The sequence below is a fragment of the Rhipicephalus microplus genome, unplaced genomic scaffold (genome assembly GCF_043290135.1).
Source record: "Rhipicephalus microplus isolate Deutch F79 unplaced genomic scaffold, USDA_Rmic scaffold_34, whole genome shotgun sequence".
Taxonomy (NCBI): Eukaryota; Metazoa; Arthropoda; class Arachnida; order Ixodida; family Ixodidae; genus Rhipicephalus; species Rhipicephalus microplus.
Window position 1 is genome coordinate 3,752,233 of NW_027464607.1, and position 19,652 is coordinate 3,771,884.

The 19,652-nt window shown below is 43.9% G+C and overlaps 2 protein-coding genes across 11 annotated transcripts in view; one reads left to right on the forward strand and one right to left on the reverse strand.

Moving 5' to 3' along the window:
- Positions 1–18,531, forward strand: part of Sply (Sphingosine-1-phosphate lyase) — a 707,429-nt gene extending 688,898 nt beyond the window's left edge. For all 7 annotated transcript variants that reach the window (XM_075884541.1, XM_075884536.1, XM_075884537.1 and 4 more), the window contains one exon: positions 10,927–18,531. In XM_075884541.1, the coding sequence (XP_075740656.1) occupies positions 10,927–11,040 (114 nt within the window). In that variant the 3' untranslated portion in view covers positions 11,041–18,531. The remainder of the gene's footprint in view (positions 1–10,926) is intronic.
- LOC119162974 (THAP domain-containing protein 2-like) overlaps positions 1–19,652 on the reverse strand; it is a 187,677-nt gene that overhangs the window by 147,718 nt on the left and 20,307 nt on the right. For 2 of the 4 annotated variants that reach the window (XM_075884552.1, XM_075884548.1), the window contains one exon: positions 7,464–8,338. The exons of the other annotated variants lie outside the window; for them this stretch is intronic. Coding sequence is in view for 1 of the 2 variants with exons in the window: in XM_075884548.1 (XP_075740663.1) it covers positions 8,268–8,338 (71 nt within the window). In the remaining variant the exon portion in view is untranslated. Of the gene's footprint in view, positions 1–7,463; positions 8,339–19,652 lie in introns of those variants that run through there. 4 annotated transcript variants of the gene reach the window in all.

Genomic DNA, 19,652 nt, shown 5'->3' on the forward strand with positions numbered 1-19,652 from the left:
CTTTCAGTAGGGGGTCATCGCTGGCGGCTCTGGTGTCAGAAGGCCCCCTGTGAAGTGACTACGATACGGTTAAAAAAAAAGTTGAACATCACGGCATCGCATTCATTGCTTAATTTTTTTTTAAGTGGGAGTGGGGAAGGCTGCGTTGCTCAAAGGGCGCAGTCGCTGGCGCACGCTACGCTATATCTGGAGGCATAATGAGACTACTCAAACTTTCTGTGCTACTAACCTCTGCTTCGCGTTTCGGATAACTGACAGCACGAAAAATGCTTGGGCAACTTGAGGGATCATTGTCTCTTTAGCCAGAGTTCTTTTGACTTAAGCGATATTGGGTCCAAAAGATAAAATTTTTTACTATCACATAAGCTCTTAGCAATGAATGCGATACCAACAAATTATATTTTCATACCAAGTAATAAGGCTTGACGTCATCCGGGAGGTGCACTAGCAGCGGGGTTGCCATTTCCATTTCGGAGGTCTGCACACTCCCCGCACGCACAGAAAGCGCGCGCGGTGTTCGACATTCGTACAGCAACTTAGATGACTAGAGACGCCTGGAACACCTCTTGCACGGCGACGCACCTACAGATAAAATCAGACTTGTCTAGAGTACCCAGCCAGCTGCTTCAGCTGCTGTACTTTTTTTGTTGTTGTTTTCAGAAATATTTAACGAGAGATGCCATAATGATACCAAAGATGGTCATGCTGTGTGTAATGTTTTTCTCATTGTGCTATAATCATCAATGCAAGCTTGTAGCTAACCTGAGATAGAAGCCGCCACGGCCAACAACACTGTCGGCAGGCACGCGTTCTGCTGCTTTAAATAAGTGTGTGATTTTATAACGGCTTGTATGAATGGACCTCCAAAATGGCCTAACTGTGGTGTGACCACCTTGTGATCGAGGCTCTGTGCGGACCCCTATATGGCCGCTCCTGAAAGCAAAGCACTTTCGCCCAGTCACTTAGCGTTGAGAGTACAAGATAGAGGAGTGTACCAGCTGTGTTTAATGCCGTCCGATATAGTGAGCGGGCCAACGATTACACCTTTAAAGTCAGAGAGTATATAACACCTCCCCCCCCCCCCCCCCTTACTGACCTAGTTCCTGCCTGGTCTCTGAAAACGGGCGGCGCGTTCCTCTCTGCTTTAGTAACAATCGATGTAACTCAACTTGCTGTCCCAGGTGACTTGTGGTGATGCATGTGTCGTCAAAACATTACATGGCTTCATCGTTGCAGCAGTCTACATCTCGCCGGGAACATCGCGGAACAACATCATTAAGTTTTTGCTCCACAACTTCAGTGGGGTGGGCTAAAAGGCTGTGCCAGTGATTTTCATAGGAGACTTCAGCGTGAATGTACTTTGATGTGAAATTGAATGGCTTGTGGCATTTCTCGGTGCCGAACTTGGACTTCACCTCCTGTCTGACATCACACAGCCAACTACACGCAACAACACGTAGGTATCTAAATGTTGTGTTCGGAAAGAGAGTTGCATCACGAGTGCACTGTGTGCCATTGCCAACATACTTCAGTGACTAAAAGGTGGTTTTCGCCGTCATCGACTGAACTGTGTTTCATTTATATTCACTAGTGTTTCTATCGAAATACTATATTTACTGCCTTTAATTCATACACGTCATTAAATACAGAATTTGGTTCGCCATGTGGGTCTTGCGTTACTATCGTTCCCAGCACACACACGAGGGAGGGCCTCCCCTCATATAAATGCACTCTACACATAAGAAACTGCCACCAGCGGTGACACACCACGTATAGCCCGTAGTATCAGCATGCGCTGCCCACAGGAAGCGCTTCTCATCAACGCTGTCATTACGCACAATCCTTGTGGTCATTTACTGTGGTCACGTGGCAGGAAACTTGGTTACTTAGCAAGCACATGTTTAATACAGTTGATATTGCGCCTAAAGATGGTAGCCTTACTTCGTAAAATATTCTAATATGTTGCTATCGCACTCAATGCTTCGCACTTTGGGGGAAACTGTTTTTTTTGAAATTCGATTCGAAGTGAATTTGAACACTGCCTTATTCGCACAAGCCTACTAAATAGAGCTCCTTGGCTAGTGTTTTGGAAATTGTCCCCTGGCTGCTTGCTATTGCATTTCGCATGAGGAGTTCCGCATGCTCAAAATAATAATTTAATGATGGAAGAAATCATTTAAACAGACTTGCCTTTGCCACATTGATGAACTTTGACTTATATCTTTAAAATGCATTTTTCTCAAGATCCAGTTTGGGCAACTTTTTGAGTTTAGGTATTTCATTTTTGATACTTCTGATTGCCAAATCATTAAAGGGCATCAAGATTGATGCCCATTAAAATGTTTAATAAGCACTTTATTATTAGTTATTTGCATTCTACAATTAGTGTGGAGCAATATGTACTATTATGAGCCATTATTAATGGCTGAGAACCATAAAAGTTCAGTGACATAAAAAGTTTGTCCAAAATGAATTATACCTCATGTATTGTTATGGCACAAAACAAAAACTGTTCAACTTACCATGAAACTAATCACGTGTTTGAAATCAGCATAAAAGCCTAGATATACAGCGAAAAATTTCATTGCCCCAGGCTACAGACTGACAAAACTTTCTTTTCGAATCGCATCTTTCTTTAAGGGGGGACATGGGTCTTAGAGCTCTCTCATTTATTTTTGAACCAAATGTGACAAAAGTTGGTATGCTTATTCAGTTTGTTCTCGAGATTCTAAATATGTAGTTATTTTTTATAGCATTATTAGTTCATTATTTATTATGATAACAATATCTATTATTTCTACCACAGTAATAACCACTAGTCCGAAATTTACAAATAGCATAGGGATGAACACTAGAAAGCACAAGCTACACAGCATAAAAAGCGCTTTTTTTATTGGGTCATTATTTTTTACTTTACAGTACACTAAACTTCATAGCTCTGAATGTGGCCATTTTGTGGTCACACAAAAGACTAATTTAAAAAACTTGCATCAAGAGAAATCAAAGTCTGCTTCCTATGTTGTGTGCTCCAAACATATAGCTTCATGCTGCAAAAAAATTATTCTCCTATCTGTAATAGTTTCCGATATATTGCAGGAATTTTCATGCAGGGTGTACAAAGTTGCCATTTTCAGAAAATCAAGAAAACAAAGAATTCTAACATTTTTAACTGTAAAAATGTATGTATTTAGAATTACATAGTCATTAATATATATATGGATACTAGAAAGCCTAAGGAGTGCAACGCTGCAAGCTGATTGATAATTGAATGAGTGCTTCTCGAATTACAGTACAATCAAGTTCATTGCATGTAACCAAAAACAAAAATTTTTATAATAAAATGAAAAAAATGGAGCTGCCCATTAAAAATAGGCTCTCAGCATCATTTTTTTGTGCACATTTAGCTACATTGTGCAAACAATTACAGCTCTAGTTGTCCTAGGTCCACTTTTACCGAACAAAGAAAAGAAAGTGGTCAAAATCTGTGCTTTGAGAATAATGCTGTTAAAACTTTATTTCGCCATTCCGAGTGAAAAGTATCATGGCACACATACTCTAAGTCAGTTAATATGCACCAGGAATGTAATAGGACTGATTGTTTGCACGAGCGTGTCGTTCCTTCTAGTCCTGTAGCAAGTTGTAGCTGTGTGCTCGTCTGCCGCAAGGCCGCTTATCAGTTCGGTGACTGTACTCACGGCGATTTGCGACGAAGGTGCGTCATTCGCGGTCCCTCGAATAACACAGCAATGTTTTCCAGCTTGTCCAGAATGAGTTACCCGTAAATGTCGCGAACCAAACTTGCTCCCTCGCTCATCAATTTCGAGGCTACACAAGTGCCGAGGTGTTAGTTTCCTTTTAAAGACGATAGTTTTTCTTGGGGACCTTCGACGCAAAAAATTTGGTCTGTCTGTACATTTGTCTGTCCACGCTTAACTGTACCGGGTACGTTTATTGGACCAGCCGATACTCTTAACGGCCGACCCCATCTGCAGCACCCACCAATGTTGCTCATGATTTAGCGTTCATACTTGTGCGATTGTCAATTAAAAAGCAATTAATGCACATATCTGAGGCATCATAACAACGCGTGTATATTCTGTAGGTGCGTCTTTTACTAGAAAAGGCATACATAAGTATTTCTAAGGACCGTAGCGCTTATCACACTGCGCGCACGATGCAACACTTGCACGAAAAGGCCAGTACTTTCAACACTTTGCTAAGACGAGACGGTGGTAGCACCTACCCATTACCTTGCGTTCTACACCTTATCACCTCTGAGACGGGCGCGCACGCCTGTTTCAGAGCCACGCGCTATGTTTTCCAAGAAAACGGCCAGATAGTGCTCATGTCTCTCGTGTGACGTGAGTTGATGTACTTGTTCGCCTTCGCTGCATGCTCAAGGCACTCTAACGCAGCGACTCCAGAATACCATTCACCGATTTCTTGTGCAGAACATCAAATAAGTGTTTTGTTCACTCTCTCAACATGCAAGATTATTGTCTTTCGACGACATTTGCAAGTAACATGCTGATACGGTGCCAATTTTTTCACGTAAGACTGCCACATCTTCGAGCGGAAACCACGAGGTTGCGATTACGTCGTTAAAAGCAGTCTACCTGTTGCCAGAAGCCTCCATTGCACGGGCGGCGAGCACGTTCACCGCGAACGGATTGACTTTCTGTTGTTCGTCGACATGCGGTGTACTGCACGCTGACGACTCGTCATGCAGATCAAGGTCCTTTCGTCAGGCGGGGGGAACCGCGGCATTGGTACGTTTAGCGATGAGACGCGCTTCCGTTCCGTCACTACAAAGATTGATATCTCTTGTAGCTTCACTTCTTTTTACTTGTCGTCCTCTAACTGATGAGGCTGCAAAACAGTAACGTTGTCAGTCAGCAACCAACGGGCTTGTACGTGAGTTAGGCCTACACCAGTGACTCAGCGACTGCTGTTGACCGCGGCGAGTTCGTTATCCTCGTTGTCCTGAGCCATAGCAGGGCTCATTCTGAAGCTCACAGCGAACGAAGGATCACCACACTCGCTTCACAAATTACTTTAGCACGGAACTTCTTTACTGCCGCAGGCAGTCAGTAGCACCATGAAAAAATGGCGCATGTCCGTACGCGTCACTATGGTGAAGCAGACGCCGGGAAAGGCCACTTGGCCAATCGGACGCCTAGGTTTTGTCATATGCCCTAAGCAGCAAATAGAATTGCACGCTAGTGCTCCTCGATGACGTGTTTTTGTTGAAAAATCAATGAGCAAGGTGTGCCAGCGGTGGCAAGAAATTGAAGTTGAAGAACGACCCTTCCAAACGAAACCAAGATGAACACGATAGCTCGTGCGTAACGGCAAAAGTTCGGCGCGGAAAAAGCACGATTTTAGCATCAATTTGCACTCACATTCATCTCACAGGGATGTTATAAATTGATTTTGGGCCAGAAATAATGACGCGAGAAGCTAGAAACTCCTCAGATAGGTGCGAATATATGTACAGATTCCGGAAATGTCAGCTTCAAAAAGACTATTTTTTTTGCGATTTTTGGCCTTCTAAGACCCGTGTCCCCCCTTGAAGGGCTTCTGACCAGGTATGGGCATTGCAAGAAGCACACAAGGAGTTTGTGTACATTGTCCGCTGACTGCGTCTCTCATAATCATATGGTGGTTTTGGGACGTTAAACCCCACATATCAATCAATTGTCCGCTGACTGTCTCTGCAAAACATCCAACCCAGCACAACAACAAAAATTTCTGACTAAAGCCTGGGCACCCGTGCTTTTTAGTGAGCCAAGCTTTCTGCTGGAAAATTGAGACCACATGTATGAGTGCCTCTATGTAAAATGTACCGTATTTACTCGATTCTACCGCGCCCTCGATTGTAACGCGCACCCGATTTCCACCGCGAAAAAAAAAAAAAAACGTAAGACATCGATTGCAACGCGCACCCATTTTTTTTTTTTTTGCTGGCCCGCACGATCACACCACTCGTAAAAACGATTCCTTTCGGGATTGTCTTCCATTTAAATATGAGGTACGGGCGAAGCTTGTGCCCATCTGACGTGTAACAGAGCATTGCCGTCACTGTAGTTTTACCGTGGACCGATGTCAGCCCGCGAACTTGCTTCGCCCCCTTCTTCTCGACAGTTGTGGTGCCAGGCATGTCGAAGTAAAGAGGCGTCTGATCGGCATTCCAGATTTGCCCAAGCAGGTAGCCGTTGTTGCGCCGCAAGTTTAGGACGAACCTCTGAAAACTGCAAAGCTTTTCATCGTACTTCTCCGCAAAAGTTTTCGCATATGCATGTTCCCCTTCGGAGGGAAGAGCCTTTCCTCTTCATATAGTTAATTAGCCAGCAACTGCTCGCTTTAAACAGGCTCCGCATTAGACTTTTTTCTAAGACTAATTGCATAGCCCGCACTTGGAGCAGTTCTGTCGTCATGGGCCGCTGTGCCACTCGCTCCTCAAGCACATACTCGCGGAGCAGCTCTTCAATTTGCGGAAACCGACCCTGCTGTGGTTCACTGAAGCCTTTGCGTGAAGCTTTGCTGTCGACAATCTTCTGCTTTTGTTTCCGCCGGTCCCGCACGTACGTTTCGAGAAGGACCACGATGCGGCCCGATTTCCGTCCGTTTCTGCACACGCGATGACTTTTCTTTTAAAAGCGGCATCGTGGTGCACTCGAGTTTTTGGAGTCGGCCCTTCCAAGTCGTCGATGCTAATGCACTACTAGATGACGAACTTCTCAGCACACGTACGAAGTGCCGCACATGGTAAACACATAGGCAGAAATAGCCGACACACCATGCCAACGCACGTAGGGGGCGGCCATTTTGGATTTGCGATGGCAATAGATTGACCGTAATTTTTTTGTTCGTACTCGATTCTAACGCGCATGCGATTTATGAACTCGCTTAACCGGAAAAAAGGTGCGCGTTAGATTCGAGTAATGTACTGCTTTCAGTGCTACTCACCATAGCATGTGACTATAGCAGCTGCACCACACAACAATAAACTGAGAAAATATAATGCACAATGTATCTGACCATGACAGTTGAAGTCAATGGAAATAGCATTCAGGTAATGTATAGGCACAGACCGTGTATTGTGCATGTTATAAGGAGATGTGCAGTGTTAACATTTTTTCCGTGAATTCTATGTCATATTATATATAGGGATTAGCTTTGCCATTATACTGGTTTTAGAATTGACACACCATCTACAGTTAGGAAGGCTTTTGCTTATATTAGTAACAAAAGCAAATTTATAAGTCTGCAGATCAAACCAATAGATATGTGGGGTTTAACGCCCCAAAACTACCATATGATTATGAGAGACGTCGTAGTGGAGGACTACAGAAATTTTGACCGCCTGGGGTTTTTTTAATGTGCACCCTGTGGGGTCTCGGCGAGGGGAACGAGCGCCACGCCACGCTCTTGGAGTGAACGGACACAGTAGACGCGGTTGGTACAAAGCACACAACATACATACATTTATTAACTAATTTAGACGACAACATCGTCCGCCGAATGATACATCAATTTTAATTAACACGCTACCATACAAACAACATAACGCAGTGACACACTAAACACACAATAACATGATAAACACACACTAACACACCCAACACACTAACACATACCCAAGGCGGCGTCGCCAATGCCTGACTTTCCACGTGGGACCCCGGCGCAAAGCCCGCGGTGCCGAGCACCGGGGACCCACGCTACAGACAACCGTTCGCGGCAGCCACCACGCACAGAAGAGGCTCGCTCAACTCTCGCCCATCACCAAGGCCTGCCTTCCGCCAGGGGCCACCGCCGGCGCTACCACTCTACCAACAGTGGTACTCAAAGCGAACACGACGCCATCTATCGCCCGGCGGTGGTCACCACCAAAATAAAGTCTTGGGGCGAGACACGTGCGCCACGCGGCGTAGGCAACTTTACAGGGGGAGGGTGTCAGCACTCCCACATTTCCTCAACCTTAAATCAAACCATATCCCGAAATCAAAAATTAGCTACACAAGCTTTAACAAAAAAAAATGATATCGCACGACCATAATGTCCTTGCACCAGGACACCGCTACTGGTCGACACTGCTACACTGTCCGGCTAGACTTCACCTCAATACCGGCCCCGCAATAGCAACGTTATCGTCGGCGCGACGATCCGTCGCTAGCGCCGACACGTCTTCGAGTTGCGACCAGCACTCGCGAGGGCGCCGAACTGCAGGCAGTTGCGCAGGTCCCAGGCATCTCCATCGCCCGACCTCACGACCGCAATCCTGGCCAGCGACGCTGACGATGTGCAAGACAGCCGGCCGTGGATGACATCCCTCCCACTGAATACATCAATAACAACAACAAAAAAACTTGAAAGAAAACAATTGAGCAGGTCCAAGGGAAGGGAGCTTCGAGCTTTTCGTCCTCGTGGTACGTTGGTCAGTACTGCTAGCTAATACATTGGTGGCGGCCGAGACGCCCGTCAAAATAAAACAAAAATCACTTTTCCTAACTCGTGCTCACAAGAAAAAAAAGTGAGGGAAGCAGAGCGCAACACCTCAACGCCACGATCCACCTAGTTGTGCCACGTGCGACAGGTGGCTGCGCAGAGCCTTAGGCCTAATGAGTCTCTCGGCAACAACCGGCATCCACCCAGCACCCAGCCTAGGCGCAGAAGAGGCAGCCGCGAGGAGACATTCACTCTGTGAGGTGACCCTATCGCTCGCCGCACACAGCAGCTTACCGAACGATCGGCGTCCACCGCCCCGGGCGGTGTCACGACGCCTCGGCGTCGAGCCGCAATACCAGACAGCAACGACGCTGGGCTCCCTGAGCCCAAAGATATAGAAGAAGCTATTTACAGAAAATCGGACCACCCACGAGGCTTCCGTACTCACTCGCTTTGGGCCTGGCCTACAAACCACGTGCTCTAGGCCTTGCTCACCCCACGATGCGGACCGCATGGCTCTCGTCCTAATTCAACAACGTTTTTGAAAACTAACAAGAACAAAAAATAACAACACTTGTGAGACAAAAAAAATAAATAGAAAGTCAACCTGCCGACAAATTCAAACACGTTACAAAACAAATCTCCTCGCTTCTCAACAAAGCACAACACCGACTATAGCAAAGTCCCCCCAGGCCTACTCTACTCCGGCTCTAACAAAATCCCTGTATTGAACCGCAAAAACTGTCGTCCGATACTCCAAGAGCCCCACGTTGGGCGCCAGTGTGGGGTCTCGGCGAGGCGAACGAGCGCCGCGCCACGCCACGCTCTTGGAGTGAACGGACACAGTAGACGACGCGGTCGATACAAAGCACACAACATACATACATTTATTAACTAATTTAGACGACGATATCGTCCGCCGAATGATACATCAATTTTAATTAACACGCTACCATACAAACAACATATCGCAGTGACACACTAAACACACACTAACACACCCAACACACTAACACATACCCAAGGCGGCGTCGCCAACGCCTGACTTTCCACGTGGGACCCCGGCGCGAAGCCCGCGGTGCCGAGCACCGGGGACACACGCTACAGACAACCGTTCGCGGCAGCCGCCACGCGCACAAGAGGCTCGCTCAACTCTCGCCCACCACCAAGGCCTGCCTTCTGCCAGGGGCCACCGCCGGCGCTACCACTCTACCAACAGTGGTACTCAAAGCGAACATGACGCCATCTATCGCCCGGCGGTGGTCACCACCGAAATAAAGCCTTGGGGCGAGACACATGCGCCACGCGGCACAGACAACTTTACAGGAGGGGGGTGTCAGCACCCCCACAACCCAAATCTGAGCACATGGGCCTACAGCATTTTCGCCTCTATCGAAAATACAGCCGCCGCAGCCATGATTGCCTCGCCGCGGTGGTCTAGTGGCTAAGGTACTCGGCTGCTGACCCGCAGTCGCGGGATCGAATCCCAGCTGTGGCGGCTGCATTTCCGATAGAGGCGGAAATGTTGCAGGCCCGTGTGCTCAGATTTGGGCGCGTGTTAAAGAACCCCAGGTGGTCGAAATTTCTGGAGCGCTCTACTACGGCGTCTCTCATAATCATATGATGGTTTTAGGACGTTAAACCCCACATATCTATCTAGCAGCCAGGATTCGATGCCGCTACCTGCAGGTCAGCAGCCAAGTACCTTAGTCAAACCAATGTTTCAGAAGCACCTTTTATAATGTATGTTTTATTGCCTTATTACATAATTGTGAAGCCATGGTTTGGCTTACGAGTATGAACCATGTTTCTGAAGAAAAATATTTGAGAAAACAGTAGTGTAGCCAGACATTTCCTTTGGCTGTAAGGGGAGGTGAAGGGGGCACAACCATGCTTCATGTTTGTTTGTGTGTGCTTTTGTATGTGTATATACTCACATACAACATTGAGAATTAGGGGGGGGGGGGGGGGGGGAGGTCATTTGAACCTTTCCCTAGCTACACCATTGTCATAAAATAACCTAAGCATATCAGAGATGATCAATCTCTGAGGTGTCAAGAAAATCCGTACTTCCAATTAAATGACTCATTTATTTTGTCAGCTGGCTAGTGGAACAGTATGCTGTTATGATAGCCTAAAAGTTTTTTTCAGGTATCATTTTATTTGTTGGTAACAACTTGTGAGACCCCCATGTTCACTTTAGGATTACTTAGCAGGTCAAGTATGGTTATATTCTTGTAATAAAGTGAGTGTTCTGTGTTTTTCTTTTGCACATTGTTTACAGCAGCCTGGAGCTGTAAGTAGCAATGCCTTTTTAAAACTCTACATTGTCACCTTGAGTGAATGGCTTGTCCCGCAGCAGTTGTAGTAGATGCATGGGCATCCGAAATGCGTGGGTATCATCTAAATGCATTCTAGAAATACTTGAATGGAATTTCTCGAACATGACCAAAGCATTTCTCTTTGCTTTTATTGCAGGCTGCTATCTACGGCATGGCTCAAAGCATTCCTGATCGCTCCGTGATCGAAGAGCTGGCACATGCCTACATTGATGCCTGCTACAGCACCCGTTACCTTCCCCCTCCGAGTTAACCAGTAGATGACTGATAGGAATGATCATAATAGTTTTCTAATAATAGGAGATGTAATTTTCACTTTTCTTGTGATGTCTAAAATTGTCAAACTTCAGGCTGCAAAAGAATTCGTGCCCGGCCTCTTTAAATTGTGGGTTAAGTTTAGGACAGAGCTGAGGACTTGCTTTTTGCACTTGCTCATTGAGAATCATTTTGCATATCTTGCTCTGTCATGACCAAATTTTACTTGACTTTTTGAGTGAAGTTGTGTAAATGTTGAATACTTCGTATAGTAGTATCGTTGGTTAGCAAGTACTGATTTGAATTGTTTATTTGTTTTGGGGAAAGCTGCTATGTATCGGCCTGCGTTTAATTTGTGGCTCTGTTTGTATGCCCAATTTCTCAGGGCTTTGCAGCACTGTTCATATTTCAGCTGAAACTATAATAAAGCTACAGTTAAACCTGCTTATAACGAACCTCCTTAAAATGAATTCCCCGATATAACTAAGTTTTTCCATTGCTCATCATTGCTGCATAGAAGCACACGTATTAGGGACCTGTATGTAACCAAGTAACAGAGAGAGACAACCTTGATATAACGAATTTTCCCCACGGACGATCTACGAGTTTTGCCCCGGATTTTGCTATGAGCATGCATCTTCCTTGGATGCCCCTTCGCCACTAAAGCGCAAAGTGGCGACAGCACGCACGACACAGCAGGCGAGAGCGAGTGCAATCACGGGTGAGCGCAAGGCAGATAGGTGGGCCTGCGCCCCACTATCCTGCGTTGCCGCTGTTTTAGCTGCCGTGAGTGCATGCGGTCCAAACCAAAAATAAATAAAGAAAGCTACTTTTTGCACTCGCAGTCTAACGCTTTTAGTTAGTATCACATATTTGGGGCCAGGCTGCACATAGAGGGCGTTTTACTGAATAGTTTTCCGCGGTATTCGTGTCGTTCGCTCATCATTTTCGATGCTGCGTGCACGTGCATGGTTTCACTGTATGTGCAAGGTGTCACCCCCGAGGACATTCAGCTTTACTTTTTTTTATTTTTTTTAATGTGCACAACCGTGTCACCACCACCGAGGGGACGTCAGAACAGGCGCTAATGGAAACTCTCTGAGACCAAGGTGACGACAGATCTTCAGAGGTCGACTCATCATGCACTTTCGTCTTGCGCTGCGCCGCGAGTTTGCAGGCTCGTAGCTTTCGCGATTAGCCAATTAGTGCTGGCAACAACATGACAGTGCAGTGAATCCAATGCGATGAACGCGATAGCAAAAAGTTGTAATGTTATACAAAGTAAAGCTGTCGGCCAACTGTTTTGGATTCTATATTGTGGAACTCCTACAAAACGCTGATGTCAGCAAACACGGTCGCTCCAGGGAGAAGTGCTCTTTTCACACAGTTTCGTCACGTTGAAATCACACTCATGCTTGCCGAGATAGCAAGTGCACCAGTGATCGCAATCGCCCTTATAATCAAAGTTCATTGTTGCTACTCGAGTGATTCTTCCCCCCCCCCACCCATTTTTTTCTTCCTGCTCGTTCAAGACAGGTGGTTTCCTCTGTTTGAGCATTCGACGTCAGTTCTAGCACATGGGGGATGTTATCTTATGCGCCTTTCAGGCGATAGAGATGGGCTGACTCATTTGATTTCTGCTTCACCAGCACTCGCATGCTTTTATCCGCTCGTAAAAGTTACGATGCTTGGGGCATGTTATCAATTTATACTTGTTACAGAACATAGCGGGAACTGCAAAAACCTGTTGAGAGTGTAGTTGCTATTGCAATAGTAACTCAGTTTTTACTGCTAAATAAGTGTTTCGGGTCAACTCTGCCTTCAGTTTTCCTTTTGTTTAATTTGTGCATTTATTTTCTGAATTTTCGTACTGAACTTTCGTATAACGAAACCCCTTCATAACGAATTTTTTGGGGAATTCATAAATTTTGTTATATCCAGGTTTAACTGCATATGGAACTTGCGTGTATTTATGAAAAGGCCATAGGATCATGGCTTCTTTAGGTGAGTAGTTCTGACTCACTTTGCTCATAAAATGGCAATGCACTGGGAAGTGTGAAGTATGTGCACCTACTCTTGTTGAACTGTTGCAATAACAGATGCATTAAAGTGTTCATAGTGGCTTTGTTATTGTGCTATGCTTAAAGGTGTAAGCAATGCTTAGCAGCCCTAGTTTTTAATTGACCCTTCCTTTTCTACATATACTGTGCTTTGTGATATGCCATAGGTTTGAAAAATTCAGTCCTAATCAAACAGCTGCTTTATACTTTACATTTTGTTGGAATGTTCTTGAAGCATTATGCTTGGATCAAATAGTGTGCAATACACTTCAATCTTTATTATGCGTAGGACACGCTAATTTTTATTTCTGTCAGTGAAGATCAATCAATCAATCAGTGTTTATTCAATCAACGTAATACAAAAACATGGTTACAAAAGTATTTGGACCATTAACCTGTGTGGCTAGTCAGTGGTCCAATCTATTACATGATTATTTTATTACATGTCAGGAGCAGAGGTGCAGTTAATATGATTATGAATCTATACACAAATTCAATGACAGGGTAGCTTTTAAGGTATATTTTATCGAATTAAATACACATGACAATAAATGCTAAATTGCTGCAAATACTTTTAGTACCCAAGTGATAAAGAACTAAAGGCATACATTGTAACAATACAGAAGATAGTGATACCACAAAATATTTAGCACAATTTGTGCACAAAATTAACTGCGTTGAAGAATCAATACCATCGAACTCACTTCAGAACTAGAAACAAAAAGAAGGAAAGAAAAAGAACTATGCCAGATGAGTCGTAAAAAAGTGTGGACGTGAGCTTAACTTTGGTTAAGAACATGAAAAACTTACAAAATGCATTTTACAAGTGAATTTAAAGTTGCGGGCAAGTTTAATTTCAAGTGGAATTGTGTTCCAGATTTTAGCACCAGTGAGTTGTATTAACCGTTCGCCATATACATTCCTACAAGTAGGGAGGTTGAAGTTGCCGTTGCCTGCATGCCTTGTGTTACGGGTCGGTGTAGAAAACGCACTCACAGGTAGTGGAAAATTGGTGTTAATGATAGAATTTATCAACACCGCAGTTTTATAATTTCGCTGAGACGTGAAAGGCAGTATCTGAGTAGATGAAAACAAATCTGAGCTTGGGCAACAAGAGGACGATGCCGTAATAATTCTTAAGGCGCGTTTTTGCAATCGTATGATCGGTGCTATATACGTTAGATAAGTAAAGCCCCATATTTCGCTACAATAACTGAGTTGAGAGTGAAATATAGAGAAGTATAATGATCGTAGCACGTTATATGGAAAGTAACATTTGGCTTTAATGAGCGTGAAGCATGCGAAAGCAAGCTTTTTGGATATGTAATTAACCTCATCTTTCCAATTCAGGTTTTCATCTATTAGAACCCCTAAGTATTTAAACGCGGAAACGCGCTCAATGGGCGCGTCGTTAATTTCTAAGTCCAGCTGACTATAATCGAGGTTTTTTCTTCTGGAATGAAATATGATATATTTAGTTTTGGCTACATTTAATGCGAGCTTGTTGCGGGCGAACCATGCCGAAATCTGTGCCAACTCTGCCGTGATTTCTTCTTTTAGCGTGCACAGAGAGTTACCTCGAAAAAGCAATGCAGTGTCATCAGCGTACATTATGGTTTTGCGTGAAAGAGCAGATGGTAGGTCATTTATGTATAGTGAAAACAACATAGGACCTAGCACGGTTCCCTGGGGTATTCCACATGTTATTTTTCTAAATCCTGAAGATATACGGTCAAACACGACGCATTGTTTTCTATCTGCCAGATAACTAGAAAATAACCGAAGTGTCCTCTCGGTGAAGCCATAATAAGATTCTAATTTCTTTAATAAAATGGAATGCGAAACAGTATCGAATGCTTTTTTTATATCCAAGAAAACGCTGACGGCAATTTCGTTATCATGAAGTACTGAGTTGACGAACTGTGCTAGTGTAAAAACAGCTGTGCTCGTTGACCTATTTGTGATGAAACCATGTTGTTCAGGGCAGATTATGTCGTTTGAGCTTAGATCGACAGAGACGGGACCTAATTACCTTTTCAAAAAGCGTTTTAACAATGCTGAGCACCGAGATGGGACGGTAACTGCTCGGATTTTCTCGATCCCCGGATTTGTAAATAGGTACGACTCTCGCTATCTTTAGGATATTTGGGTAAGTTCCATTTTGCAGGCAGTTATTCATGATGCGGGAAAGAGGCTCCGAAAGAAGGTCTACATTTACCTTCAGTAGTTTTGTAGTAATCCCATCATGACCAACGGCTTTATTGCATGGGAGTTTTAGGATTTCTGACCTAATTTCCTCAGTGGTTACGCTTGCAAGCTGAAAGTCTTCCTCAAATATTTTGTTTTGGCAAGAATGTAGAGGATCTGCTTGAGATTGAGCAGGAAAGTTGTTACCAACATTGGTAAAAAAATTATTGAAGTTATCAGCGGTATTAGTTGTAGGATTATCCGGAGCAATGCGTTTTTTTTTCGCCTATTCCCGTAACTTCACGCACTAGCTTCCATACCTGCTTGATGTCACCGCTCTGTTGAACTATTTTAGCACTGTAATACTGCTTCTTGGCTTTCCTTAACATCCCGACTGATTTGTTTCTGAAGTGTTTAAACTGCTTTTCATAGTATTCATTTGTTTTGTTTTGTTTCCATCTAGTGAAGTATGTATCTTTTTTCTTTATAACATTCAGTATGTCCCGCGTCACCCAAGGACATATTGCTTCCTTGTGTCTTCGGTCTGTGTATTCTTGGGTTGATTGGCTAATTGCCTCCATTATATGGCAAATAAAGTTTTCCCATTCAGTGTGAACATTACTGTGGTACAAGGCTTCAAAATTCGTACGCTCAAGTAATTTGCGCACTACAGCGTAGTTTGTCTGCTTAACTCGTTTTGAGTTATGGCATGGAGGTCCTAAATTAGCATTAGGCACAAACAGAAAAGTGGGGCAGTGATCAGCAATAGTAACGTCATACACTCCGGCGAAAACACTCATATCAGTTCCACAAATAATATGATCAATAAATGAGGAACAGTTATCACTTATTCGTGTAGGGGCATTAATAACGTTCATTAGATTATATGACTGGAGCATCAATACATAGTCAGGGTATTCATCTTTAAGTAGATCGACGTTAAAATCACCACATATAACCAGTGGGCGGTTGTAGGCTATCAATGAGTCTAAGACAGTTTCCATAGTAGAAATGAATGCTGCTACAGACGAGCTAGGTGGACGATAAACAGCTCCGAGTATAACGCCACATTTCAAATGCACAAACAAGGCTTCACATTCAGGTTGGCTAGTAGAGTGGTTAGGCATGCACTGGTAATCGATGCTTTTTTTAAGGAACAGAGCAACGCCCCCACCTCGCGAACTGCTCTTCCTAGGTAGCGATAATAATGTGTATCCTGGAACATGCGCAGATTCTCCATCTTTCAACCAGGTTTCAGTAAGAGCGATAACGTCGTATACAAATGAATGACGCGACAAATGAGCGCAGAATTGGTCTAAGTTTCTTCGCGCACTTCGAATATTGCAATGAACAACAGACAAGTTTTCGTACTCATGCCAAGCTTGGTCGATACTTGAAAAATCAAACATCATTGCTCAGGAAATTTGCGATAGATCTTCTGCGCAAGTTATGTGCAATACTCGCGAATTTTCTGTCTTTCTCATGAGAATTTTTCCGCCGGATACCCAAGTGAATTTCCAGTTATTTTCGCGCTTCGCCTTTAATGCCTTGCCCAGCAGTACCTTGTTAGCTGGACATAGGTGGTCATTAATATAGAGCGGGGTGGAACCTTCAAAGCCTATGATTGTAGTGGTCAATCTTTGCTTCTTCGTGGCATTCATGAACTTATCTCTGGGGATGCGGGAGATGAACTTAGCAATGATGTTCGATTGTGACTTTTCCCTGGTTGGAACACGATGTACAACCTCGAGATCAGATTCATTTATATCCACTTTCAAATAGGTTGATATGCTCTTGATCACTGCTACAAGGTTCTCTTTTTCTTGCACGGGGACACCTTTAATTTCCACATTGTTACGTCGGCTGTACTGTTGTAGCTCTGTTAGCTCTTTTCTTGTTTCCTTTAGCTCAGTCGTGAGCCTGCTGAAGTCATTCTTGATTGCCCTGTTTTCCGTTCTGACGATTGCAATTTCATTTTTCAAGTCACCGATTTCCGATTTAAATTCCTCAAATTGCTTATTAATGAATTCCATTGCTTCTTTGAGGGGTTTGAGCTCTTTTTCAATTAGCTTAGGCAGCTCTTTCTTTAGTGCAGCATGCTTATGCTCAATTGACTGTCTTATCGGTTGTATCTCTACTTCAATTATTGCCTTTAAATCTTCCTTCAGTTGGTCATTTTTAGCATCAAGTCGAGCACTCAAGTCCGCTAGTGCTACGTTAAGTTCCTTGATGGTTGTGGGAGTTTTGCTACTCATATCTCTGGCAGCAAAAAAAAAAAAAAAAAAAGAGAGAGAAAAAAAAAAAAACTCTCGCGGAGCAGTCCAGGCAACACTAATTCTTAGGTTTTAGGCGTGAAACAAACGTAGCTTGTACGCACCTGCAGATACAGAAGAGACGATTAGTTGTTGCGCGACCCAGCGGCTGCCTGGACTGCTCCGAACAAAATGCCGGCTTTCTTTCGATGGACTGGCTTTATAGCCCATCCATGACGTCGACCACGGCAAGGGACGCAGGCGCAGTCGATTCGGTCATCGAGATTACACATGTACAACATATATAGAGAACAAAACAGTTGAGGGCAATTCGAAGTAGACAAATTTTTACAATGAATAGCTCATATTTAGCAGATACTTGGTAATTGTTGACAACAGAAGCATCGCTCTTAAATTTCTGAAGAAGTGGTGCAAGCTTCGCGCTATCTCCCATGCATGAAAAAAACCTTTGTTTTATGGCATCAAACTCGGCATATCAGAAAGGTTAATGTGACTTTGGGGGTGTCTAATCGGTTTTATTGTACCTCACCTTATATACAAATTTAGTTGTCAGACAATCTTGTACCATGATATACAAGATTACTAGGACAGTTTGCATCTGCTCTGCTAGTCTGAGAGTGCTGCATTTCACTGCATCACTTTGAAGAACACCTGTGTCTATTGTTTGCTATGCATGCCCACCTAGAAGCAGTGTGCTAAGCTTGAGTTGAATGTGAAACTGTGGCTGCCTCAAAGGCAGGATGGAGCTAAGCACATTACCATCAGTTTTTGATTTATTACCTCCAATAGATTTGGAATAAATTTATCAATGATAGGACATGACTAATGTTATGTTAGGAGAGTTTCTTGAAAGGCTCCTCTCTACCGGGGGAGTAGTGCTATGCAGTCTCTTATTTTGTGCAGTGTCAACATGTAGATACGTTTTGTTTAATGTGAACAACTTTCGAATAAACAATCATTACCAATGCATGTAAGTATCTTTATATTTTTATGCAAGTAATCTCGTAGGTGAGAAACATCAAGTTGCATGAGGACTGGCATGCAAGACTCCACTTTGAGAGCAACGTTGTCTGCCCATGGCCTCCGACATTTCTCTCCATACATCCCATGTCCCAGCAAGAGAAGTGTAATGTGCGCCTGTGTGGACAGGACATATTTTGGGAGAACATCGGAAGGAATTTCGAGTCAATAGGCAGTAAGATGATTTGCTACAACTACAAAATATAAAACAGGCCCTTGTACAGGCCTTTTCTAGACATAACTGGGGTGTACGACAATGCCTATCAGGAAATATTGTGGGATATATTGAAAGTAATTGACACAGATAAAAACTGTATAGTACTGCTTTAGAGAGAGATAAACCAAGAGAGGTAGTTTGCACAGAATGGTAAGGAATGAGCAGAAAAGAGAACATTGATATTGGCAAAGAGCAGTGATGTAACAGCTGTGTAAGAGCTGGAGCCTGCTACGTGCTGCTACATCTTGACAAAAATTTTATTATTTCCACTAAGCATGCACCAAGACACCATTTTTGTGTTCTTTCTGAGAAAAACGTGACCAAAATTTGGCTACCCCTGTAATTTCTAGTGTGGTCATCGCAGTAGATGAGTGCTATGTAGTAGCTAACGGGGGGGGGGGGGGGGGGGGTGATACCCTCTTATGTATGGCCGAGTCATGTCCAATGAAAAGAAAATCCTGGGGGTTGAGCCAACGCCGGTTAATTGGACCTGTAAGGCTGCCGGCAGTGGCTATTTACACCCATTTGGCTCCGGCTTCACGTGCGGCACCCCTGGGCTGACCTACCCAGCAAAAATCTGCAGTCGCCTTTTCTTATCTCTTATCTCCCCACATTTTCATCTTTCTCTACTACTTTCAATTTTTCCTGTCCTCAGTTCATTTCACTTATTTCTAACTTTCCTGGCTGCAAGGGTAATGTAGTTGCCCAACCTTGGATAGGTATATTTGATTATAGCGGCAATTTATGGCTGGTAACTAAGGAATTTTACTTTGTTGCATCCCCTTGTTGGTTTCGTTGGTAGGCGGCCACCGTTGCTGCCGAACTCTAATACTTGTTATAGCAAACCTCTTTC